General features: G+C 49.9%; 1 protein-coding gene across 2 annotated transcripts in view; it reads left to right on the top strand.

Moving 5' to 3' along the window:
- Nucleotides 1–27,486, top strand: part of GFRA2 (GDNF family receptor alpha 2) — a 198,187-nt gene that overhangs the window by 124,719 nt on the left and 45,982 nt on the right. For both annotated transcript variants that reach the window (XM_069576054.1, XM_069576055.1), the window contains one exon: nucleotides 10,413–10,767. In XM_069576054.1, the coding sequence (XP_069432155.1) occupies nucleotides 10,413–10,767 (355 nt within the window). The remainder of the gene's footprint in view (nucleotides 1–10,412; nucleotides 10,768–27,486) is intronic.

Raw genomic sequence — 27,486 nt, forward strand, 5'->3', positions numbered from 1 at the left:
CATCAGCTCCTGGTCCGCTCCACCTCATGGTCCCGTCTCTACTAAATGACAGCTCCTGGAGCTCTGTCCTGACCACGCCTGTCCTCTTCTTTATTTTCATCCTCGTGTAGTTTTATGGCTTTAAATAGCCTTCAGTCATGGTCAGTTTTATCGCTGGCTCAGATCTCTCTCCTGAACTCCAGCCTCCATGATCCTCCTGCCTTTCAACCTCACCATGTGGACATCACATAGGCATCTCAGACATCAGTTGAAAACATTTTGTTCTGCCTCTTTTTCTTTCCTCCAAGTCTTTCCTGTTTCACAGAATGATTCCACCATCCACCTGGGGCTCAGGTCAAAACCTAAGAGTGTTCCTTGATTTCTCTCCTTCCCTTTCAGCATCCAACCCATCCTGTTGGCTTTATCTCTAAGTTATTTGCAGATTGGGCTCATTTTTTGGACATCTTTGCAGTCATCACTCTTTCTAAGCTGCCACAGTCTTTCACTGGCTACTACAACAGCCTGGAACTGGCCCCCTCTTTACCCTCACCCCTTCATGGGAACTCTGTCTTCCATATGTCAGGCAAAGTACTTGAGGTTGGGTGACTCCCATCCTTAAAATACTCTAAGCGCTTTGCATCTTAGAATAAAAGCTGAAGTTCTTATGCTGCCCTGCAAGTCACGTGTGCCCTCTGCTGACTGCTCCTCTGGCTTCTTCTCCCTCTTACATTTGTTTCATTTACAGAACTCCGGCCACTTTCCCTTCCTTTTGCCTGTAACACACTGAGCTCAGTCTGCCTCAGGACCTTTGCACACGCTCTTCCTTTTGCTTGGGATTCTCTGACTTGGGATTGTTTTGCATGTTTCATTCCTGCCCATCATTCTTTCCCAGCTTGGATGTCACCTCCTGGGACAGCCCTTCCCTCTTCCCTCATTCTCTTCTGAATTCTACTTACTTGATTTTCTCCATAGCACTTATAGCACTTTAAGTTGCCCTATTTATTTGTTCCTGCGATTATTACCAGTCTTCCTCTCCTTAGAATAAAAGCCCTGGAGAGCATGGACTCTCTCTCTCAGCTCACAGCTGGATTTCTAAGGTGTGTCCTCAGCACATGGAAACAGCTGTTGGCTGACAGCTGCCTGACCCACTGGGATTTGGTGCTGTGTGTGGAGGAGGCAGGTGCAATTGTGAGACCTTGTGTGTGTGTGTGTGTTGTGGTGTGCATACATGCTGTTGCGTTTGCACAGGGCAAGCTGGACTCCTCTCAGCCGGTTTGTAGAGAGAGGGTGGGACAGGGGAACTTCCTCACTCCCTCCAGACCTCAGAGTCCTGCACAGGTCTGTGTGTGTGTGGGGGGGGGTGGGATGGGAGTAGACAGGAGAGTCACAACACAGGAAACCAGATAGTTCAAAACCTGTCATTTTCCAGGTCAGGAAATGAAACCCAGAGAGGGTCAGGCTTCACTGGGGGCTTCCCATGCTTAGGAGAGGCAGAGATGGAATTAGGGCCCAGGTTTCTGACTCCCACTTTAGGGGCTGAGCTGCAGAGCATGGCCCACAGGCCCAGGGTCGGCTGGAGGGTGGACGTGGCGGCCGGAAGCAGGATTAGGGGCAAGGGACAAGCGTGGCTGTTTCTCGGAAGGCCGGAAGGGAGAGCTGAAAACCATGGCTCCTGTTGCTTTGAAGCCTTGTGGAAAGAGGAGCATCTTCTTTTTGCTTCCCCAGGGAAAGGCCTATTTGTGATTGGAAGGTTTACCTTCATGAGCTTTTTGGTTGGGGTGAGAGTGAAGCCACTGGGGACATGCCCTGGTAACAACAGAAGCCCATAAGCTTCCTCTGTTGAGGATGGGTTTGGTCGACTGTGGGTGGGCTGTGGGGTGTGTGTGTGCTTGGGGACCAGGCCAGGGGCAGCTCTGCTTCTCCAGTTACTCTCTGGTTCTCCACCTTTGGAAGGCATCCTCAGCATCACGCACAGTTGTGAAATCCAGCTCTCTGGGTGCCAGCCACAGATTGCTCCACTGCAAGGGTCTGGCGTGGGGCTGGCTGAGCCTCTGTGAGTAACAGGCAGATTAAGTGAGTTACAAGTGCACCAGAGTTTGAGAACTTTGAATCAGTTACTTCCCTCCACGGGCAAGCATATTGTTGCTGGAATGGGAGATGGGCATAGGGATAAATATTTTAATTTCAATAGCTGTACGTTTAAGAGGTCTTGGAAAAATTCAGAATTAACATAAAGGTTATCATGCAGGACAAATCTAGGTTGGTATTCAAAAACTTAAAAAGTGAATATTTCATTTTGTTTAAGAATTAAGAGATTAAAAAATTAAATATTAGTGCAAGCGTACTGGTGATGTCATTCATTTGTTAAGCCTTGTCCAACTCTTTGTGACTCCATGGACTGTAGCCCACCAGGCTCCCCTGTCCATGGAATTCTGGAATGGGTTGCCATTTTCTCCTCCAGGGGATCTTCCTGATCCAGGGATTGAATCCAAGTCTCCTGCACTGGCCCACGGGTTCCTTACTACCATCTGAGCCACCAGGGAAGCCCACTGGTAACATGGCCAAAACCATACAGGTGGGACCTGGTAAATGTGGTTTGGTAAACCTAGTTCTGTAAAAGCAAATATTTAAGGATATCGTTTTGAAGGTTTGAAGACAGATCATCGTTGGCTCAGTGCAGAGTCCCAGGAGGGAGGGGGGAAGATGGGTGAGGCTTGGCTAGAGTGAAGCTGCCCCTCAACAGTGGGGCCCCTCCTTGCCCTGCCCTCAGGGGGAAGCCAGATTGTGTCCCCAGGGACTGGAGCTGTGTTTTGGGAAGTGCCAGGCGTGGTTAAATCCTACCTCCCTTTCCCAGGACCAGCTGTTACCATTTACTCCTTGGCCCGTTGGGCTGGCGCTGGCGCAGGCCTGGGAGGAATTTCCTGCTCCTGAATCGCTGGCAGGTCTTGTGTGGTCTGTGCAGGGATGGGACAGGGTAGGGGTGGGGACCTCCCTCCCTGCTGTTTGGATACTTTGGTCCAGGAGCCACAGCCCCAAACTGGGCTGGGGGAGGCTGGTATTTGCAATCCAGCATCTTATCCTTCTCCCCCAGTGGAGAGGTTTTTTTTTAAAAAAATTTTCATTATTTATTTATTTTTGGCTGCGCTGAGTCTTGGATGCTGTGGGCTTCTCATTGCGGTGACTACTCTTGTTGCCGGGAGCATGGGCTCTAGGGTGTGTAAGCTTTAGTAGGTGTAGCACTCAGGCTCAGTAGTGCAGCCTGTGGGCTCCAGAGCACTCAGACCTCAGTGTTTGTGGCGTGTGGGCTCTGTAGTTGTGGCACAAGGGCTTGGTTACCCCCACGGCTTGTGAAATCTTCCCAGACCAGGGTTTGAACCCGGGTCCCCTGCATGGGCAGGCAGATTCTTAACCACTGGACCACTAGGAAGTCCCTCAGTAGGGACTCTTGAAAAGGATAGCATAACTGTTTGGACTCCCGAGGTTTGTTGTTGTTCAGTTGCTCTGTCGTGTCTGACTCTTGGTGACCCATGGACTGCAGCACGCCAGGCTTCCCTGTCCTTCACCATCGCCCAGAGTTTGCTCAAACTCATGTCCATTGAGTTGATGATGCCATCAAATCATCTCATCCTGTGTCATCCCCTTGTCCTCCTGCCTTCAGGAGAACCCTAGGGAGAGGTGCCTTAGTGCAGACGCAGGGGCAGCGCGTGGGCTGAGGAGAGGCCATGCCAGGCCTGTCTGCCTGGGCAGTTTGTTCCTCACTTACCAGGTGAATCAGAGCAGCCCAGCCCCAGGGCCTCTCTCCAGGGTGGAGCGGGGCCCGCTCATCCACCCACTGGCCTCTGTCTCCCCTCCAGGAGGATCAGAAGAGGCATCTTCCTGGTAACTAGGCGATTGTTGTTACTATCGCCACCTTTGTGTGTGTGTGTGTTTCTAGGAAATTTACCAAGTTTTGGCCAAGGGGTTTACATTTCCCACCCCCTTAGCAAAAGCTTTCACTCTTCACGCGCCAAGTGGAAGCCACGAGGCTATAATTACATTGCATTTGCTCGGGAACTTGCTGAGGGGAGCAGGAGGGTGCACTCGGGAACCTGAAAGCGGCCAAGGGCCTGATTTAGTTGCTGTTCATTCGTGATTTTTGTCCCACTCCCTCTGGGGGCCCTCACATCCTCCTTTTCCTTCACCTCAGGCCCCGGGCTGCGCGGCTGTTCGCTTCCACCAGCCAGCATCCTGACAGGTGCACTGGAGGAGAAAGAGCACCTGGCTGGTCCCGGAGGGCCCTCCCATGGAGGCGGTGCCCCCGGAACAGGCTTTGTGTAGACAGACATCCTTGGGTCCTTGCCTGGCCTGGGTAGAGTGGCTTGGCAGCTGCTCATGGAACTGCTTGGAAGGGCACGTGTACCCCCAGCCCCCGCCACCCCAATTCCATGGCTGAAAACCCTTGCCTGGCTCCCCAGCATCATTTCTGCTGGTGCCTCTTCCAGACTCCATCTCCAGACATGCTGCATTGCTGTAGATTCTTGCCAGCCTCTGATCTTGCTGTTTGTTCCCTCTGCCTGGGACCCCCTTTCCACTCTTTCTGCTTCCTCTGCCTCATCCTGTAGGTTGCAGCAGAGCGATCCCTGCTTCTGGGACCTTCTGGTCTGGGCAGGATGATTTTCTCTTGGCTCCTACAGGTAGCACCATGAACTCCCTGACACATGAGCATCACCTTGACCTTGACCCCAGCCATGGGTCTGGGGAGGTGTCTGGCACTTGGTGGGCCCTCAATGAAGATTTGTTAATTGCAACCTAGAGGGGTGGGATGGGGTGGGAGGTTTGAGAGGGAGAGGGCATAGGTATATCTGTGGCTGATTCATATTGAAGTATGGCAGAAACCAACACAATACTGTAAAGCAATTATCCTTCAATTAAAAAATAAATAAAAAAAGATTTGGTAATTGAATGTGTAGGAAAATGAACCTTGATTCCCTCTCTGCCCTAATTCCCCTTTTACTTTTACAAGAAGAGGACAGGCACTCTTTTTTTTTTCCCTGCCTTTATCAGGCTGCTGTTGGTTAGGCAGGGTGTTGGGAGTGAGGTCTGTCTTTGAAGATTGCCCCCTGGCTTTCACTTTTGAGCACTACTGGGCTGGGGCCCACATTGATGCTTTTTTTTTTTTTTTAATTTTTTATTTTTACTTTATTTTGCTTTACATTACTGTATTGATTTTGCCATACATTGACATGAATCAGCCACAGGTGTACATGAGTTCCCAATCCTGAACCCCCCCTCCCACCTCCCACCCCATATCATTTCTCTGGATCATTCCCGTGCACCAGCCCCAAGCATCCTGTATCCCGTATCGAACATAGACTGGCGATTCATTTCTTACCTGATAGTATACATGTTTCAATGCCATTCTCCCAAATCATCCCACCCTCTCCCTCTCCCACAGAGTCTAAAAGTCCATTCTATACATCTGTGTCTCTTTTGCTGTCTCGCATACAGGGTTATCATTACCATCTTTCTAAATTCCATATATATGTGTTAGTATACTGTATTGGTGTTTTGTTGCTTTTTTAAAAAAGATTTTTTGATGTGGACCAATTTTAAAGTCGTGGGGCAAGTTTCGGCCATGAGGCATGTGGGATCTTGGCTCTGGGACCAGGGATCAAACCTGCACCCTCTGCATTGGAAGGTGAAGTCTTGGCCACTGGCTTCCAGGGAAGTCCCTCCACACTGATATTTGGATGTGGCCCTATACTGACTGATATCCTGGTCCTGTGTCACTTTTGGCTTCCTTAATTTATTAGCCACCGTGTTTTGAACGTTTATTATGAACGAGTGAAAGGAAAGAAAGTGTTAGTCACTCAATCATGTCTGACTCTGTGTGACTGCATGGCTCCTTTGTCCGTGGAATTCTCCAGGCAAGAATACTGGAGTAAGTTGCCATTCCCTTCTCTAGGGGATCTTCCCTACCCAAGGATCAAACCTGGGTCTCCTGCATTGCAGGCAGCTTCTTTACCAACTGAGCCATCATAATGAGGGAGGCGCATTATGATCTATAGATCCTGTTCTAAATACGTTTATTCTTTCACCCACCACACACAGATTCAGCCTTCACTATGTACCAGACACTGGCAACCATGGATACACCAGTGAGTGTAATTGACACATCCCCTGCTTTCATGGAGCTTGTTTGAAAAATACAAATGATTAAATAAATATATACTGTGGCAGATGTGATGACTGCTCTGCGGAACAGATCAGAGTAGAGGGTGAAGGGAGGGACTTGTTATTACGTGCAGGATGCTCAGGGAGGACTCACAGATAAGGTAACCTTTGAGCAGAGACCTGAAAGGAGTGAGGAAAGGAACTGTGTGGTCATAGGGGTGGGGGAGAGCATTCTAGGCAGAAAGCAGCAAGTGTAAAGGCTCTGAGGTCAGGTCATGAGTGGCACGTCCCAGGAGGAGCAAGGAGGCGAGTATGGTTGGAAGGGAGTAAGTGCAGGGCAAGTGAGTGTGAAGTGAGGTCATATATGGCAGACAGAACGATGTGTGAGTTACATGTGCCATTCAAATTTCTTTCTTTAAAAAATTTTTGTTGGCGTATAGTATAGTTAACAACTTGTAAGGTTGTTGGTTTCAAGAGTTCAGCAAAGTGAATGAATTATATACATACATGTGTCTACTTCTTTTTAGATTCTTTTCCCATATAAACCACAACAGAGTACTGAGTAGAGTTCCCTGTGCTACACAGTAGGTCCTTATTAGTTATCTGTTTTATATATGGTTACATATAGTAGTATGTATAAGGCAGTCCCAGTCTCCCAATTTACCCCTCCCCCACCGATCCTGAAATTTCTCCCAGCTGCATTAAAAACTTAAAAAGAAGCAAGTGAAATTAATGATATTTTTATTTAACACACTATATCCCAAATATGATTGCTTCAACATATAATCAAGGAAAATGTGATTTGAAATGAAATGCTTTATTATTTTTTCTTATTATGATTTCAAAATCTGGTGTGCACATCTTGTTTCGGGCTAGCTTCATTTCCTGTTCAGTGACCATGTTCAGGAGCGCCCACCATACTGGACAGCATGGATGGAGAGGCCTGTGAATGAGATGGGGATGCCACTGGACGCCCTGGGGCCCGGGAGCATTATCTTTGCCTTAGGTTCTAGAAGGTTTGCTCCAACTGTGATGAGAGAAGACTTCTGGGGGTGGGGAGGGGGTGGGGGTGAAAGGACAGAGCAGGGAGACTGGAAGGGCGGCCCTTAGCAGTACGCAGTGACGATGGTCAGGACCGAGGTGGTGGTGGTGAGGGTGACTGGGTGTAATCTACCAGGTCTTTCTGATGTGGATGAGAGAGGAGTTTAGGAAGGGCAAAGATTTTTGGCCTGAGCTAGTGGAAGCCTGGGCTTGTTTTTTGGAGGGTTGAGGAAGACTGGGGGTGGGGACGCCCCTGGAGGAGCATGTGGAGAGTGGCTTGAGATGCGGGTGTCAGCCTTCCAGGTGGAGCTGATGGGCAGGCAGTTGGACATCTTGAGTCTGGGGTTCAGAGTGGAGGTCTCTGACCTGGCTGGAGGTATAAATTTGGGAGTTGACAGCATACTGATGGTGTTTAGGGCTGAGCGTGAGTGGAAGGCCCAGGGGAGTGGGTGCATATAGAGAAGAGGGGCCTGAGCCCTGGTGGAGAGGGTGGAAGCAGCAAAGCAGGCCTGGAAGGAGAGCTCACTGAGGCAGCACGAAGGCTGTGAGGAAAGGGGGCTGGAGGAGTCGCCAGCTGTGTCCAGTGTGCCGGCGGGCAGAGCGGGAGGAAACCCTAGGGTCTCTGATCACTGCCAAGTGGGAAGGGAAACCCCAGGCCATGGTGGGTTTAGGAGAGGACGGGAGGGGAGAAGGTGACCACTGGTACAGATGACTTGTTTGAGGGGTTTTGTTTAAAGAGGAGGAGAAAGATAGGTGAAGTGAAGTGAAGTGAAAGTTGTGTTCAACTCTTCATGATCCTGTGGATAATCCATGGAATTCTCCTGGCCAGAATACTGGAGCGGGTTGCCATTCCCTTCTCCAGGGGATTTTCCCGACCCAGGGATCAAACCCGGATCTCCTGCATTGCAGGCAGATTCTTTACCAACTGAGCCACCAGGGAAACCCCTTTAGTAGGGGGTATGTGGTCACAATTTCTTTTTTTCCCTTAAAGATGTTCAGTGTATTAGCTGATGGAGAAGATGTAGTAACAGGGCAAAATTGTCACGAGAAAGAGAGAAATGAGCTGATCATACTCACAGCAGCGCAATAAGGTAGGTACTGTTTCCAGACGAGGAGACCGAGTAAAGGAAGGCCTGGTCACTTGCTCAAGGCCACCCAGTGATAAGTATAGGACCAGGGATCAATGCAGACGCCTCAGTTTCAGAATGTCCAGTCTTAACTACTCTGCTGGTTTCCCAGCTAGATTTGTGAGGTCTTTGAGAGGATCCTCATCTCACACTTCCATGTCCAGCCCAACACCTCGCAGGGAGAGGGCCGTGCAGAGGTGGGACTTGATAGATCTTTAATGAACAAGTGATTAGAACACTAGGACCTGGGCTGGAAGTGCCATGGGAGGGTGGGCGTGGCGTCCCCGTAGTCCTTCCTACCCTTGTGGGGGTGGGGCATCGAGCAGACATAAATACTGAAAAGCATTTGTTGGGTGGATGAGGAATGAATGAAAAGCTATGGCTTTTCATCCTGAGCCGGTGGCTGTCTGTGGTGTACCGCGGTGCTGGCTGGATCTGGGCTCCTGCTCAGGTTTGGTGCTAGTGTGCTTGAAGATTCCATTCAGCTCTCACTAGCATGTCGTGGAGGGTGAGGGGCGCGTGCAGACTGAACTCCTGCTTCTTTGCTCTGTCTGTCATCAGGATGGACAAGAGACACTCTGTTGTTGGTGGTGGTGGGTCCCTCTGCTGTGTGTTCCCCTCAGAACAACTGAGACTTGGGGGGTGGAGTGGACACCACAGAAGAAGCCTGATAGTTTCTGGGATTACAGCTTTGTGCCCAAGATGTGTTGCTCTGCAGACGGGGGCACCAAGCTCAAAGCCATGGCTCTAACACCAAGGTCCCAGCATTCAGCACATCCGGACTTTGCATGATGAGGGCTCAGCCCTGCCATAGTCCAAGGCTGGCCTTCAGCCTTCTCCTCACACTGCCGAGCTCCCAGTCCAGCACTTGCTTTCAGTGCTCTCGGCACAAACTGGGCACAGTGGCACCCCCACACCATGGGGCCTTTTGCAATGTGTGGGGACAGTTTCAGTGGTGACAGTGGTGGGGATGAGGATGGTGACAGTAGTTCTGTTTATACCCTGGCTACTGAGATCCCAGAGTGGGAACTTCCTAAGGGCTGGCAGTGCCCCTGACCGGAAGCCCTGTTCATGTATGTGGCTGTTGGGTGCCCAGGGGCCCGTCTTGCATCAGCTGCCACCCTGTTATGTGCTCTTGAGCCAGTCCCTTTGTTTCCCCCTTTCCCACTTTCGTGAACGGAGCCATGAACACCCAGTTGCTTGCTTTTTTGTCTTGTGATAAATTTTTTTTAAAATTAAAGTACAGTTGATTCACAATATTGTGTTAGTTTCAGGTGTACAGCAAAGTCACTCAGTTATATACATATATATTTTTCCAATTATTTTCCACTATAGGTTATTATGAAGCATTGAATATAGCCCCTTGTGCTATACAGTAAATCCTTGTTGCTTATCTGTTTTAAGTGCAGTAGTTTGTATCTGTTAATCCTATACTCCTAATTTATCTCCCTCTCCCCTTTCCCCTCTGGTAACCATAAATTTGTCTTCTGTGAGTCCGTTCTGTCTTGTATATAGATTCATTTGTATTATTTTTTAGATGCCACATATAAGTGATATCATATAATATTTGTCTTTCTCTGTGCCTTACATCATTTAGTATGATAATCTCTAGGTCCATCATGTTGCTGCAAATGGCATAATTTCTTTCTTTTTTATGACTGAATAGTATTCCGTTGTATGTATACACCACACCTTATTTATCCATTCATGCTGCATGTGGACACTTGGTTATTGTAAATAGTGCTGCTTTGAACATTGGGGTGCATATATCTTTTTGAATTAGATATAATCTTTTCTGGTTATATGCCCAGGAGTAGGATTGCTGGATCATATGGTAGCTCTATTTTTAGTTTTTTTAAGGAAGCTTCATACTGTTATTGAAAGAAATTTTAAATAAGGTTTTGGATTAACAGTTGTCATCCTAAAAGCACACCATACGTACAGCTTGCTCTGTGGACCTACATGTTAACTCACTTGATCTTAATCACAGCCTTAGGCCAGGAGGGCTGCTAAATAATCTCCATCTAACAGATGAGGAAGCCAAGGCAGAGAGCACAGTGACTCTGGGGGCTGTCCCCACCGTGGGCTGACTGCCCCCTTCCTTCCCTCCAGGGACAGGGGCAGACCCGGCGGTCAGCGCCAAGAGCAACCACTGCCTGGATGCCGCCAAGGCCTGCAACCTGAACGACAACTGCAAGAAGCTGCGCTCCTCCTACATCTCCATCTGCAACCGTGAGATCTCGCCCACGGAGCGCTGCAACCGCCGCAAGTGCCACAAGGCCCTGCGCCAGTTCTTTGACCGCGTACCCAGCGAGTACACCTACCGCATGCTCTTCTGCTCCTGTCAGGACCAGGCGTGCGCCGAGCGCCGCCGCCAGACCATCCTGCCCAGCTGCTCCTACGAGGACAAGGAGAAGCCCAACTGCCTGGAGCTCCGCAGCCTGTGCCGGACAGACCACCTGTGCAGGTAGGGGCTGCTGCAGCTCCGCGGGGAGCCGGTAGGGGGCGCTCTGCCCGCTCTGTGTTCCGGTGTCTGCTGGGCTACCATCGTGAGCCGAACAAAGAGGGTGACTGGGATATGTGCAAAATGTATTGTCATCCATCCATCCATTCATTCATTCATCCATTCGTCTGTGCATTCCTTTATTCAGTACAGATTTATTGTGCTGTGCGCCCAGCTTCATGCTAAGCACTGTGGGGTAACTAAGATGAACCACTGTAGGAGCTCCTAATTTAAAATCAGAGACCCTAGAGCCTGGAGTAAGAGAGGACCTTCAGTGATTTTAAGTCCACCTTTCCTCCTTTAAGGAAGCCCCAGCCATTATCCCATTATCCCAATGAGGTCCTCTGACCATCAGGGAAGGGCTCTTGCACATCCCAGAGGCAGCTCCTTCACACTGAGAGCTGAGCTCAGCAAATGTTGGATAGAGTGTGGAGCATCTGATGGTCCTGGGTCTGAGTCCTGACTTTTCCACTCACTAGCTGTGTGACTTGGAGCCTGTTTTTCAAATGTCCTGAGTCTCCATTCCTTTACTTGTGAAATGGGAATAAAACACCCACATCACAGCATTATTATGAAGATTAGATGACATGTGTGTTAAAGCTTAGCACAGAGTTTGGCATAAAGTAATTGCTTAATGAGTATCTAATTATTTGGAAGGTTTGTTTTGTTAAAGCGAGTTGAAATGTGTGTCCATAATTCTCCTGTTCTTCCTGTGTGTTATTAACATATTTATTGAGCCTCTGTGGCATCCAGTGAGTGGTTCTAAAGCATGGGCAAGCAGAGGTGAACACAGTGCTCCCCAATCCAGAAGGGAGACAGAGGAGGGGAGCAGGGATCCCAACGTCGTGGGCTGAGAGCTGTGGGCTCCCACAGGCAAGTGTGTAGGGGGAGGACCTTGCCTCAGCCTGGGGATACAGAGGACAGGACCTTGAACTGAACCTTGGAACATGAGAATGAGAAAGCCAGGGAGTGAGTCTGGCATGCAAATACAAGGAACACACAATGAGTCCACTTCTTGTGGAGGGCAGCTGTTAAATGGACGTGTGGATGAAACATCTTTTTCAGATTATATCTTGTGTTATTTGTATGTGGGAAAAGCATATGTGAAGGCTGGAGGATAGGAGAGAGCCTGGGGTTATGGGTCCCTGTAGGTGGTGGGTGCACGTGGAGCTGGGTCCTGGGGAGGAGAGGTCAGAGGTGTTGCTGCTGGGGAGATAGCAACTTCGATCATGCAGATAAGCAGAGCCTGCTTACTGCATTCCAGACAGCAGTCTTTTATACAGTTTATCTCATTAGTTCTTGCAACGAGGCTATGAGGAAGATGCTGTTATCATCCTTATCTGCCAAATGATCAAATAGAGGAAGTAACTTGCCCAAGGTCGCATAGCTCCCTTGTTTCAGAGCTGGATCTTATCTCCAGTGTTTTCCTCCAAAGTAGCACCCTGGTCTGGACTAAGAGAGGGGCTGTGGGCATGGAGAGAAATGTGTCAGTTGAGTATCCGCGTATCAGTATCCGTGTGTAAGTGTATGAGCATATCAGTATTAGTAGTGTATCAGTGTATAACAGGCCTGGGGGCTGGTGGAAAGTTCCCTGGAGGCAGTGCCATTTCTGTTTTGTTTACTCCACACTTGGGATGGCTCAGATGGTAAAGAATACACCTGCAATGTGGGAGACCTGGATTCGATCCCTGGGTTGGGAAGATCCCCTGGAGAAGGGAAAGGCTACCCACTCCAGTATTCTTGCCTGGAGAATTCCATGGACAGAGGAACCTGGTGGGCTACAGTCCATGGAGTCGCAAAGGGTCGGACACGACTGAACGACTCTCATTTTCGCTTTTACTTTACTCCACGCTTTGTCCTGCACATACAGCCTGGCTCACTGCAAGCACTCTGTGAACATCAGTTGAATGAATACGTGAGTGGTGGCCACCATGTTTCCTCGTTTGATAATTATGGGGCAATGGAGCCATTCGACAGGCATGTTGAATGTGCAGCGTGGACTATTGCCATCCCCATGAGGTCTTGGGGGCATCTGAATCTATGGTCCTGGAGCTCAATGAAGAAGATGGAGTGGAGGAATGGGACTGGGGTTGTTTCGGGGACCTGGGAGAACAGGGCTGCAGAGGGAAGGGAGCTCCTGGCCTGCGTGGCTTAAGGGGAGGCATTGCCTTGGTTTGGAAAATGAGCTGGAGTTTGGAGAAGGACTGATCCCTGTGGGGCTGGAAAAGCCTGAGGAAGGTGGGCTTTTCTCTTCTGCTTGCTTCTAGAAACATACCCCCCTTGCCTACAAAAACGGTAGGAGTGGGCTTCCCTGATAGCTCAGTTGGTAAAGAATCTGCCTGCAATGCAGGAGACCCCAGGTCAATTCCTGGGCTGGGAAGATCCCCTGGAGAAGGGACGGGCTACCCACTCCAGTATTCTGGCCTGGAGAATTCCATGGACTATATGTAGTCCATGGGGTCATAAAGAGTTGGACAGGACTGAGTGACTTTCACTTTCAAAATGAATCTATGAACACAACAAGAGGATGATTAGAAGTAGAAAACTCAGGCCCAGAAAAGGAAGTTGGGCACCAAGGCAGCACATGTGTGCTCGAGGGTGGGGGTGGTCCTGGGCTGGGTGAGTCCTCACCTGGGTGAGTCCCAGCTGAGTCACCAGGCTGGTGAGTCTCTCAGCTTCCTGAGAGCCGAGAGAAAGTCAAGACTTGATGGGGACGTCACTCCCAAACTCTGATCCGAGGAACCTACTGATTATTGAGTGGAGACGTGATTCTCCTTGTCCTAAATGCTACACTGACCTTGTCAGGCTGCATGACGCGCAGTGTATGTAGGGTGACAGGATGGATGAGGGACTGGAGGGGCTAGAGGCCAAGCCTGAGTCCAGGATCAGTGACCAAAAGCTGGGGCACTGGGACTAAGGCCAGGTGCACCAGGGCTGTGGGCAGTGGGCATGGCATCAAGCCTCAGGTGGACGTATCTCTGGGGTCCTGAGCAGAGCAAGCTTGGGAACACTGGCAACCCCTCTTACTAGTGGTGTTTTAAGGGAGGAAAAGACCCTGATATTGGGAAAGTTTGAAGGCAAAAGGAGAAGAGGGCAGCAGAGGATGAGATGATTGGACGACAGCATTGATTTAATGGAGATGAGTTTGAGCAAACTCTGGGAGATAGTGAAGGACAGGGAAGCCAGGTTTCCTACAGTCCATGGGATCGCAGAGTTCGGACACAACTGAGTGACTGAACAACAAGGGAGGACAATACACATAGCTCCTAAGGAGATGGGAGAGCGTGGAGCAGGGTGTTTAAACAAGACTACTGGGAGGATCAAGAATGAGTTGTCCCGGGACCTGAGGGCTGACCGTTTCTGAGAGGCACTGAGCCAAGCCTATGAGTGCCATGCACCTGCTGTAAATTTAGACAACGGCAACCACGGGAGTCCCAGCGAACATGCTGTGTCTGGATTACCGAGTTGGGTCCCGCGTAGGAAGTTCCAGGTACTCCCAGATGTGGCTAGAACCAGGATGTTCTAATACTCTCAGTCTAGAACCAGGGTGTTCTTCTAATGCATCTTCCACAACTCTGGTCCCATCCAGCTCCCATCCCCAGGCAGATTTAAAGTGTGGTCCTGCAAGTAGGACTCCAATGGCTCAGCAGGTAAAGAATCCGCCTGCAATGCAGGAGACACAGGAGGTGAAGGTTCTTCCCTGGGTTGGGAAGATCCCCTGGAGAACAGAATGGCAACCCACTCCAGTATTCTTGCCTGGAGCGTCCCATGGACGGAGGAACCTGGTGGGCTACAGTTCATGGGGTTGTAAAGAGTTGGACACAACTGAGCGACTAAGCACGTACCTGCAAGTGGGAGGATGAGGGATGAAGGCAGAACCTGTGTTTAGGGTGAGTCTGGCAGGATCTGGGGATCCATTACAGTGTGGCCATGTATCCTTGGGGAGCTCTGCCTGTGACTCAGTGTGGGAGGTGGGTGGACGAGGTTGCCATGATGACCCTGCAGCCGGGAAACCTACCTTCTGTGCTTGCCCTACCCCTGGTCTCCTGAGAAGTCCTGGATGACTGTTTCATTGCCTATGCCCTGGGCTTCTTCACGGATCAAACAAGGATGCTCCCCATTCTCCCAGGACACCTCCTAGTCTTTGGGTCTAAGTCCATCACACGGCTTCCCTGTCTGCCTTCTCCCCCTGTGCTTCCCCTTGAGGTCATGTTTCCAGAGAGGTGAGCTCTTGGTACAAAAGGAAATGACCAGAGATGCCTCATTAAGGTAGGTGGGGTGGAAGGACAGGTCTGAAGGAGAGGAGCTGACTTCTTTCCATGCTCTTGCAGGCTTGGCTCACTGACGCCTGAACCCTGCCTCTGTGGTCTGTGATGGCCCAGGGAGTGAGGAGTGCCTGGGGAGGGACTCCTGGAGACCAGGCAGTTCTCCACTGTGCCCTCCCTTCCCTCCTGGCCTTGGTGACCTGGCCAGGTTTCTGCCCACTTGGTGGGCACCACAGGTGGACATCTTGACTGTGAAAGAGGGAGAGCCCAGTGCCAGTGTGTTTGGAGCAAGAACTGGGGACCCTCAAGTCTTTCTTTCCTAGATACTTTAATGGATGGAACTGGCCTTGATGGGGTTCATGGGAGAGCCTCTCTGGGCTGACTCTTTGGGAATGCGGCCGTGGCAGGCTTCTTCTAGGAATATACCCCACACTCTAGGGCTCGAGTGCCCAGTTTGCACTTCACTGGACCTGTCGACCCCCCATCAGCTCTGGGACTTGGCTCAGCTCTGCCCAGGCTTCTCTTTGAGTGAATCTTGGCCCAGGACTTCTATGGGGGCTTTTCCCTGAGTGAATCTTGGCCCAAGACTTCTATGGGGGGCAGCTCTATAAGACTCCCTTCACCTGGCACGACATTAAAGTAAATCCATTGATTTGCTGTGCACTGCCCCCAGCAGTAGGCCTCGTATATCCCGTGTGATATTTAACAGACTCTGCTGTGCTGTCTTATGAATGTCACTAAGAACTAAACAGAAGGGTTTGAAGAAGCTTTGGTTAAACAAGGGTATTTTCCTGCTGGGGCCCCGGGGTGTTGAAAGCATTTCTGAATCCTCTCCCTGCTCTTTGGACCAGGATCAGCTTGGGGTCAGAGGGAGGGAGCCTCTGAGAGTGGGAGCTTCCTGCTCGAGCCACGGGTCCAACTCATCTTGAAGTTTCACCCCAGGAACCCTGCTTTCTGCCTTCATCTGGTTCATGTCTCATGGGCATTGATTGCTGTGGACTTAGGACCAGGAGAGGCTTTTCTTTTCAAAGGCTTCTGATGTGGAGTCTGGAAAGCCTGGAGAATCTCCTGGAATGATTCCATGGAATTTGGCTAATTTCTCTCACCCCAGCCCTTCAGTGGGCCATGACCTACTTCCTTTTTAGAACATAAACTTTTGGTTTCTACTTTCTCAGTTTACAGTCATTGCAAGGATGGTTCAGACTGTGTGTGTGTGTGTGTGTGTGTGTGTAGGGTGTGGTTGTGGGGCTATGGGAAGGATGATTGTGATTGTGTTGTCTTGTAAACTGTGTGCCTGTAGGTCTTGCTTGGAGAGGCCCCCTAGAATGCCCTGTTCTTCTTGGTCTGCCAAGAGGATATGGATATAAATAACTCAGGGCTGGCCCTGTGCCACATCTCCAGCTGTAATTTAACCTCTGGGTGCTGAGGACGTGTATAAATAGTTTTCAGCTTGGGGCTACCCTAGCTGGGCTCCTTTATGTAGTGGACATTGTCCTTGTCCGAGAGGGTTGCTGGCAAGGCAGAGGGTTTGGGGTCCCCTGTCTCAGCTGTCTGCAAGGAGTGGGGAGGTGCCCCTTCAGCAAGACCCTTGCCCCCTTGCCTAGCTTGAAGTGTCTGGTATCTGTAAGCAGTGTGGATGGACAGGTCTGGGTTTGATTCTTGGCTCTCTGAGGCTGTCTCTGAGCTCCTTCTGGACTCTACAGAATCTGTTGGCTGATGTTTTCATCAGGTTAGCGCAGAATGGTTATTTTCATAGGTGGTTGGGGGGCTTCCAAGCCTTTCCTTCATTATTTATTTATTTATTTTTCTTTCTTTATTTTTTTATTTTTTTTACTTTACAATACTGCATTGGTTTTGCCATACATCAGGATCTTGAATCTTGAAATCATATGTAAAGTTTCATGTGTATTTTCTGGAGAGAAACTTGTTGCTTTCATTAGATTCTTAAAGGATTCCTTGACCTCCCCCAAATTAAGGACCTCGTCCATCTCCAGATGGCCAACTTGGATTGGCTGCCTAGAGGATTATGAATCTAGCAAAGGGAGCTGTGATTGATTAGTGATGCCTGCCACTGACGTGGAAGGGGAAGAATCATGGATGGGGCAGATCCGCTAGAACCCAGCTAGTCATTCCTGGGACCACTGGTTCACCAGTAGCAGCAGGAATGGGGGTCCTGGGGTCATTCCTTTATTCATTTTCTAAAAGTTTTTAAAAATTTATTTATTTATTTTTGGCCGAGTTGGCTCTTCTTTGCTGCATGTTAACTCTAATTGCGGTGAACGGGGCCTACTCTTCCGTGTGGTGGGCAGGCTTCTCACTGTGGTGGCTTCTCTTGTTGTGGGGTACAGGCCCTAGGCGCGTGGGCTTCAGTAGTTGTGGCGCACAGACTCAGTTGCCCCATGGCACGTGGGATCTTAGTTCCCTGACCAGGGGTAGAACGCGTGTGCCGTGCGTTGGGTGGTCGATTCCTAACCACTGGACCAACAGGGAAGTCTCTCCTTTATTCATTTGACAACTGTTTGTTGATCATCCACTCTGGGCCAGGCTTCATGTTGGGCTTGGAGAGTTGATGAAGTAGGTGGAGGCCCTTGACACTCCAGTGACAGGACACACGTGATTGACTGCCTCGGCAACGGGAATAGAACCACGCCGTGAGCTAGATGGTAGCATTTCCACTCAGGTTCTCTTGAAATCCCAGTTCTGCTCTGCCCCCTACCAAGCCATCCCTGGGTTACCCTGGTGGCCCAGAGAGGAGCTGTTTCTTGGGGCAGATGAGCCATAGACGCATGAAGCTTGTTCAGAGGTCCGTCTGGCCTTGGAGCAGAGCTGTGCCCAGGAGTGCCATGGGATAAAGAGGTCACCATCCTCCTGAAGAAGACTCAACCAGCAAGGTTGCAGTGGCTGGGGAGGGGCTTGGTGTCCTTCATCTGGCCAGAGACTGTGAGACCCATCTTCTCCTTGGGGATCCCATGCTGGCTTCTGCTACTGGCCTCATAAGGGGTCCTGCTCACCCTTGATCTTTGGGCTAAGAGCGCCCAGAGTATTCCTCCTGGAATTTCCTGTGGCAAATTGACACAAGGCTGGAATGTGAAACATTGCTAAAGGCTCTGGGAAAACAAACACAGAGAGAAGCTGCAGCCTAGATATTTAGTTTGCAAGATACGGTTTCCATGACTTCTTGCTCTGGCCACTACAGGGAGGTCAGAATGACCGGACAGACAGCACCTGTACACCTGGGCTCCCTAAAGCTCACACCCCAGAGAGATGAGGTGCACCCCTTGTCTAGCTGAGGCTACCACTGGTGGAGTTCTGAGTGAGAACCCGCTCATCCCTGGGTGATTGGCAGGAGGAATGACCCTCTGTGAGGGGATGCTGCTTATGCAGAGAGAATCAGAGTACAAGTCACTCAGGTTTGTTCACACTAGAGGCGTCACCTATGATTGGCTGTTGTGGGTGGGGCAGGGCATGCTCTCAGCAACCCAGATGCTGCTTCATTCACTGGGCTTCTTGATATTTCTGCTTCCACCCAGTGATGTGGACTTTTTCCTTGCTACTGTCTCTATCCACTGGGGCTGCTATAACAAAATACCATGGACCAGAGCGTTTACCCAACAAATACTTCTTTCTCACAGTTCTGGAGGCTGGAATCCAAGGTGAGGTTGTCAGCACAGTTGGGGTCTTGGTGAGGGTCCTCTTTGGAGTAGTGTTCTTGCTCTTCCGTGGCTGGTGCTCACCGAGAGGGACTGGGTGTTTCTTCCTCTTTTCATAAGGCTGCTAGTCCCGTCATGGTGCTCTACCCTCATGATCTAATTGCTTTTCAAAGACTCCACCTCCAAACACCATCACCTGGGGAATTAGGGTTCAACAGATCAATTTTGGGAGGACACAAACATTCAGTTTGTAGCACCTAGTGTGTGTGTGTGTGTGTGTGTGTGTGTGTTAGTTGTTCATTCATGTCCAACTCTTTGTAACCCCGTGGACTGTAACCTGCCAGGCTCCTCTGTCTATGGGATTTTCCAGGCAAGAATACTGGAGTAGGTAGCCATTCCCTTCTCCAGGGGATCTTCCCGATCTAGGATTGAACCTGGGTCTCCTGCACTGCAATCAGATTTTTTTTTAACCATCTGAGCCACCAGGAAAGCCCTAGAGTTACACATCATTCAGCGTCTGTTTGGTTCTCATCTGTCTGAGCCCTCTCGTAGCCTCTCCTTCCATTGACGTGTTCTATTTTTTTATGTAGACATTGTTTGATTTAGTTCTGTTGAAGTTTAGCTGATTAACAATGTTGTGTTCATTTCTGCTGTACAGCAAAGAGATTCAGTTATACATACACAGACATTCTTTTTCTTAGTCTTTTCCATCATGGTTTAGCATAGGATGGTGAATATAGTTCCGTCCACTATGCAGTAGGACCTTGTTGTCACTGATGCTTCCTAGAACTTGTCTGCATCCTTCCTGTGGCACTGATCCTATGGCTTTCTGTTGATACTTTATCTTCCCAATTAGGTCTCTTTAAAATATTCTTATATATAATATATGTATATGCTTGCATGCTCAGTCACTTCAGTTGTGTCCAACTCTTTGTGACCCCATGGACTGTAGCCTGCCGGGCTCCAATGTCCGTGGGATTGCCCAGGCAAGAATACTGGAGTGGGTTGCCATTCCCTTCTCCAGGGGATCTTTCTGACTCAGGGATCAAACCCGTGTCTCTTACATCTCCTGCATTGGAAGGCAGGTTCTTTACCATTAGTGCCACCTGGGAAGCTCGCATATATATATGTACCACTATATATATGTATACGTATATAAAATTTATTTATTTATTTAACAAATATTTATTACGTGCCAGGCACTGTGCTAGACACTGGATATAGATATTGGAGAGCACAATAGAGATGGTCCACACCCTCTTGGAGCTTATAGTTTGATGGAAGAGATAGACAATAATCAAGCAAACAATGTATATGATTAACAAGCAACACAGTATATATGATAATCAAGCAAAGTATATGATTAACATCCTTGAAATGAGCAGGATGTAGAAATAGAATGTAATAGGGGAAGAAGGGGGGACCTCCTTGGGCAGAGCAGTCAGGGAACATTTATCTGAGGGGGTGACATTTAAGCTGAGACCTGAAGAATGAGAAGCCAGAAGAAAGACAGGTGGGAGAAAGAACATCTCACACAGAGGCAATAGCATGTGCAGGAGCTGGTTGAAGGGAGGAACTTGGCATTTCTGGGGCGGTGAGAGGAGGCTAGTGTGGCTGGAGCTGAGGGAACCAGGGAGAGACCTACAGGCAGGGCTAGGTCACATGGGGCCATCCCAGGCTGGGGCAAGGAATCTGGATTTATTCTTTTTTTTTTTTAAACGTTTATTTGGCTGCACTGGGTCTTACTTGCAGCATGTGGAATCTTCAGTTTTGGCGTGTGAACTCTTAGTTGCAGGATGTGGGATCTAGTTCCCTGATCAGGGATTGAACCTGGGGCCCCTGCATTGGGGGCTTGGAGTCTTAGCCACTGGACCCCCAGGGAGGTCCCCAGAAGCTTTTTTTCTATTAAGTGTACTCAGAATAGATCTAGAGACTTCCCTGGTTGTCCAGTAGCTGAGACTCCACGCTCCCACTGCAGGGGGCCTGGGTTGATCCATGGTCAGAGAACTAGGTCCTACGTGCTGCAGCTAGGGGTGTGCATGCTGGAGCTAAAGGTCCTGCATGCCGCAACAAAGACAGAGGATCCTGTGAACTGCAACCGAGACCTGGCACAGCCAAGTGAATAAACAGATGTTAAAAATAAATAAATAAAAAGCAGGAAGCTTCTGAAGTCAACTAGTAATATTATCGAAAGTGTGATAATGGATGATGACTCTGGCTACTGGGTGGAGAATTAAGGGAGGCAGCAAGAATGACCTCAGAGAGACCGGAGAGGAGGTGATTTAAGTATCACTAGATCTGAGACGACAGCAGCCCAGGCCAGGAGGGTGGCTGTGCAGAGTGAGATAAGTGCATAAATCTGAGATATTTTGGAGATGGAAATGATGTACCTTGATGTGGGAGTGAGGGAGACAGAAGAGCTCAAGGAGAGCTCACGGGTTTCTGGCTTGAGCCCCTTGGTGGGCGATGATGCCATTTCCTGGGATGGCGAAGGCTTGGAGGGGGAGAGTTCCATTCCAGGCCTGTGAATTGTACTTGTCCAGCAGGATCCTTTGAAGCACGGGAATTCTTCATCACTCGGCCTTTGGTGGGCTGAGGATGCTCAAGAAAAGACTCCCTGGATGTGTTCTTCAGAGGGGCTGGTGTTGCAGCCCTGGCTTCAGATCCTTACCTTGGCAGTTGTGAGAGCTTGACTGGGTTTTTTAACATCACACAACCTCTGTGCTTCTTGTAGAAATCAGGACAGTTACACCTACAAAGAAGCTTGGTCCCTTATTCCCCAGGACTTCTGGGGTGCTCCAATGCTAGGTACTCAGCACCCAGGATGCTGAGTTAAACCTTGGGCTGTGCGGGCTGTGAGGTGGAGGTCCAGCCCCCAAGGCTGGCAGGGGCCGTCAGGGAAGGCAGCTTGGAGGAGGTGTCCGAGCTGAGCTTGAAGGAGGAGCAAGCAGGCCTGTTTTAGAAGGTGGCCCTTCTGGTTCTCTCAGAGGATATGTGTGTCTCGAAAAGGAGTGGGCAGGCAAGGGAGAATCAGCTTATAAAACCTTTGTGCATTTTGCCAAGGAGTCTGATTTTCTTAGAAGACAACAGGGAGCCATGATGTGTTTAAGGCAGGAGAAAGACCCAGTATGGTTAGTACTTTAGAAAGGAAGATCCCTTTGGCCACTGTGCACACAGTGGGTCAGAGGAGAGAGAGGCTGGAGATGCAGGTGTCCTAGGGGCCCACTGTAATGGGGCCTGAGATCAGGAGTGCCGAGCCAGCGGGTGTGAGCGGTGAGGCTGGTTCCCAGAACTAGCTGGATGTGGACAGGGAGGGAGTGGGAGGAGGCAGGTGGACACCGGCTGGCTGACAAAGTCATTACTACCCGAGATATGGGAGCAGGGGGTCTGGGCATAGTGTTAATGTTAGTCTCTTCAGTTGGGTCTGACTCTTTGTGACCCCATGAACTGTAGCCCACCAGGCTCCTCCATCCCTGGATTCTCCAGGGAAGAATACTGGAATGGGTTGCTATGCTCTTCTCCCAGGAATCTTCCCAACTCAGGGATTAAACCTGGGTACCCTGCATTGCAGACAGATTCTTTATCGTCTGAATTACCAGGGAAGCCCCAGTCTGGGCATAGAGGGAAGGTGTTTGGGTTTTGAACTTGTTTATTGGGAAGCCTTTGGAACAGGCAAGTGGAAATGTATATGTGGGAGTTTGGGAGAGAGGTCGAGGCTTGAGATTGAGATTATGGGATTAAGTGAAATAAAGCAGGAAGAGCTGTGAGGAAGAGCCTTTGGGCACAGAGGCACACAGTAAACGCTAGTCCCTTCAAAGAGCTTGTAAGCTCATTTGGGGAGACAAGGCTCACACGTGTGGAAACATTTAATATGAAGAGGATGCCCTGCTTAATTAAGTGTTGTAAGGATTAAGCTGCCTGCTGTGGGTGTTCAGAGGAAGGGAGCCGTGTGGCTGGAAGAGCCACGTTAGGTGATGTGGAGTAGGGATCCTGCAGCTGGGGGGAAGGAAGCTTCTGGAACGGGGCGGGAGGGGAAACCAGACTGGACATGGATGTCCCAGAAGAGAGGGATGTCCTGCTCGGAGCACAGGCGCCCGTGGGGAGACACTGGGAAGATAAGGACTCCTGCAGCCCCTCCCAGCCTCCCACCTGTCAGTTCCTGATTCCAGCAGACTCCAAACTTGTTGCTCAATAACAGGAAGAAACAGAGGCAGGTGAAGAGTCCTGGTTTAGGAGTTATACTAAATCCTAATATTACTGCTTCATGGGAAGTAGATGGGGAAACAGTGGAAGCAGTGCCTGACTTTATTTTTTTTGGCTCCAGAATCACTGCAGATGGTGACTGCAGCCATGAAATTAAAAGACCCTTACTCCTTGGAAGGAAAGTTATGACCAACCTAGATAGCATATTCAAAAGCAGAGATATTACTTTGCCAACAAAGGTCCATCTAGTCAAGGCTATAGTTTTTCCAGTGGTCATGTATGGATGTGAGAGTTGAACTGTGAAGAAAGCTGAGCGCCAAAGAATTGATGCTTTTGAACTGTGGTGTTGGAGAAGACTCTTGAGAGTCCCTTGGACTGCAAGGAGATCCAACCAGTCCATCCTAAAGGAGATCAGTCCTGGGTGTTCATTGGAAGGACTGATGCTAAAGCTGAAACTCCAATACTTTGGCTGCCTGATGCGAAGGGTTGACTCTGATGCTGGGAGGGATTGGAGGCAGGAGGAGAAGGGGCTGACAGAGGATGAAATGGCTGGATGGCATCACCGACTCGACGGACGTGAGTTTGAGTGAACTCCGGGAGTTGGTGATAGACAGGGAGGCCTGGTGTGCTGCAATTCATGGGGTCGCAAAGGGTCGGACATGACTGAGAGACTGAACTGAATATTACCGCAGCTCTACGACTACCTCGGCCCATAACTAACTCTATGATCTTGTTGGAAACTGGAATGAGTTACCTTGTTAGGTAGGAGTTCCCCACTCTAAGGGGCTTCCCTGGTAGCTCAGATGGTAAAGAATCTGCCTGTAGTGCAGGAGAGCCAGGTTCGATACCTGAGTCGGGAAGATCCCCTGGAGAAGGGAATGGCAACCCACTCCAGTATTCTTGCCTGGGAAATCCCATGGACAGAGGAGCCTAGCAGGCCATAGTCCATAGGGTCACAGAGTTGGACATGACTGAGCAACTAAGCACATGTGCCTCATCCTAAGAGGTACAGAGCAGAGGCTGGGGGCCGCTTGCCAGGCCTTAGATGAGCATCAGCTTTGGGACTTTTGTCCCTTCTGAGCTGGTGTGATTGTGAATCTCTTGTCCCTCAAGTTCAAATGAAGGGAATGGATCTCATGAACCAGGAGGTCCCCTGTGCTCCCTTCTCCTCCCTGCCCCTCCCCTCCCCTCTCTTCCTTCCCCTTTCTTTCTTTTTCTCCTGATTTTCAAAACGAACACTTTCCTGCTTTTGCTAATTACAAAAGCTGTATGTGCTTGCCATAAAACATAATTCCGCCAAGACAGGAAGGTCGACTCAAGAAAACAGACATCGTCCACAAACCCAGCGCCCTGAAATCACCCTGAGATAAGTGTACGTTTAGGAGAATGTGTACCTCCAGGCTTTAAAACTAGGCATCCGCATATTTTGACAACAGTGATGTTGTGTAGTGTATGCTGTTTTATTAGTGCTTTTTTCCCGCTCTATTAATGTTTCAGTCTTAATGTCTTGGCACGTCCAGGTTTACTGGTTTTGGTGGCAGTCTCCTTTTCTCTGTGGGTGACACGCAGAATTTGCTATGGTTACATGTATACATTTGCTCTGTCATGTAAGAATCTCATAATTGGATTGGAGCTTGGCACATGGAAGGGGACATACATTTTGGGCCCTGGAACAGAAGGGGAACTTAGGCAACCACAGAGCTGTTGTCTCGTGGACTCAGGCCTTCCTTGTTATGAAGGGAAGGACAGGTGACTGGGCTGAGCCGGGGTCTTCTCGGTGGGTGGGTGTGTTTCTGGAAAGTTTCCATTTGTGAGTTTGGGTTGTTCTCTGCTGACAGGCCATTCAGGAGCCGGGAGTCATTTCCTATAACTTCTCAGGGCAGTGCCCAGGATGAGGACTGTACTAGGCCATCAATTTGAGAATGGAAAAGGCAGAGGCCTCTTAAGCATCCAGCCAAAGACAGAAGGCGATGCCCGAGGTGGAAGGTTTTAGGAGTCAGTGTGTGTATCGGCATTGTTAAAAAAAAATCAGCTGGCTGCTAATGTGGAGATCACGGCTGCAGCCACAGTGGAGAGGGCTGGAGAGTGTTGGTGGGCTGAGCCTGGAAGCAAGGAAGGTCTGGGGCAGTGGCTTATTTTCTCCATTCGCTTTTCTAAGTGTTTGTTTCTCAGGGGGAGTTTTAAGTAAACCGAGCAAGGATCATTGCCTGCGACTTGCTAATCCTCCCCTCGCTGCAGCAATCCTCCCCTTGCTGCAGCAGAGACGATTGGAAATCCCTAAGAAATCAACAGATAGTAGCTCCCAAGTGGTGAGCAGTGAGCTCAGAAGACTCGGGGCTGCAGCGGCCAAGGTCATTAAGCGGCCAGCTCTCTCTGATGCCATTGGAAGGAGGTGTGGAACTGTGCTAGCAGGAGAGGTGGGCTTTTACCTTCTGGAAGATGTGCAGGGAAGAAAGCTGGGCAGGTAGACGGGTCTGGGGGCCCCTGCCTCCTCCTTCCTCCGCCGGAAACTCACGCACAGATGCCCAGGGAGGAGGAACCACCTTGGCCACCTCTTAACGACCTCTTCTGTCTCCTTTTTCGGGCTCATTGTGTTCTAGTTGTTTTAATTAGCACCTGTGTCTTTAAGGAAGTTGAGTTGGCATAGGCGGGCCTCAGACCGAGCTCACCAGAGCACTTGCACTGGCCCAAGATGAGGAGAGAGGACTCTGGAGATTGCCACCCGCTGGCCTGAGCGCCCCGTCTCCTGTACCGATTGAAGGAGGTGTGGCTTGCAGGGACCCTGTTGCGAGGCTGTGTGACGGTGGTGCTGGCCGGAGTGGGGCCTGGCCTGCCCTGTCTGCAGTGAGCCTCGTCCTGGTTTGTGATGGGAGGAAGGTGTGCTGTCTGAGGAGGTGGCAGCTGTGGACAGAGCATGATATCCTTGTATCTGAAGGCGGAGCCTGGGGGATCCATAATTCCACCTGACAACCAGCTTGAAGCTCTTTCCCCCGCTCCTCCAAATTCCATTTTAGAGATGAAGAAGCTGAGGGCCAAAGAGGTGGAGTTACCTGCCCACAGTCACACAGCTAGGAAGGGACAGGAATCAGGCAGAAGGTCAGGTCTGGGCAGTATCCTGTCCTGCGAGGTGGCTTGGCATGGTGGAGGGCTGACTGGATGTCAGACACTGGGGTCCCAGGCTTGGGACCTGGAACATCTCTGAAGTTCCTTATTTAAAGGAACTGTGCCTGCATGCTCAGTCGTGTACCATTCTATATGACCTTATGGACTGTAGCCCACCAAGCTCCTCTGTCCATGGGATTTCCTAAGGAAGAATACTGGAGTGAGTTGCCATTTCCTCCTCCAGGAGATGTTCCCAACCCAGGGATGGAACCCATGTCTTCTGCGTTGGCATGTGGGTTCTTTACCACTGAGCCACCAGGGAAGTCCATTTAAATAATTTGTTTTGTTCAGTCACTCAGTTGTGTCTGACTCTTTGCGACCCCCTAGACTGCAGCACCCCAGGCTTCCCTGTCCTTCACCATCTCCTGGAGTTTTCTGAAGTTCATGTCCATTGAGTCTGTCATTTAAAGAACAGACAGAATCAAATCTGTCTTGTCTACCTTATGGGGCTGTTGTAGAACAGGAAATGAGAGAAGATCCAGGAAAGTATTTGGAATACTGCAAAGAATATCCCCCCTCCCATTACCCCCCAACCCCTCCGACTGCCTCCCAGCCTTCCCAGTCATGTTTAAAGGCCTGTACCCTGGAGAGGAAAGTGGGTAGAGATGGGTAAGTCCCCCCACAGAGGGAAGGGGTGAAATGTCAGGGAAGACTCAATGCTTGAGTCCATGCAGAGCCCCGGAGATGGCTTTTGGCTTCTGGCTGTGGACAGAAGGTCTAAGACCAGTTGGATCATGGGCTAGACCAGACCTCTGCTTCCTTCCTTTTCCTTCCAGCTCTTTGCAGGAAGCTCAGCAGACAGTCCTGAGTCCCTTTTGTCCTGCCAGAGTCCCAGCTGTTTGTCCATGGCACAATAAAGGCTGGGCTGGGAGGGGCGGGGCTTGGGGTGCCCATCCTGGGGGTCCTCAGTCCAGAGCCCCTTCCCCATTCTTTCTCCATAAGGGCTCACACCTGCATTGCTCCTGTTCCCCACCTCCCTTCCTCCCCTCTGGGTCAACCTCCCAGAGGTCAATGGCAGAAAGGAGGGGGGAGAAACAGAAGTGATGATGACTTTGATTTTCTTCTGTCGGAGCCTGGGGAGGGTGGTTGTTTTGCTTCCTGGACCTCAGTGGAGAATTCTCTGCCAGACAATCATCTCGGTGCTTTCATTGCTTTCTGATGCTCCTCTAACTGCACAGGGTCGGCTATTAAATGGTCATCAAACCTCAGCCTCTATCCCATCAATAGTCATAAAGTTGGGGAGATAAAAGCCATCAGTTTTCCATTATAGCTGAAAGCAACACTGTAGATAGCTATTTTCTGAATGCTGCAGATAGATGTATTTTAACTCAAGCAGGGTTTCCAGTGGCCCCCAGCTCAGCTGTGGGTCCTTTTGGGCCCACGATAACCTGTCAGGTGGTTAA

The sequence above is a fragment of the Ovis canadensis genome, chromosome 2 (genome assembly GCF_042477335.2).
Source record: "Ovis canadensis isolate MfBH-ARS-UI-01 breed Bighorn chromosome 2, ARS-UI_OviCan_v2, whole genome shotgun sequence".
NCBI lineage: Eukaryota > Metazoa > Chordata > Mammalia > Artiodactyla > Bovidae > Ovis > Ovis canadensis.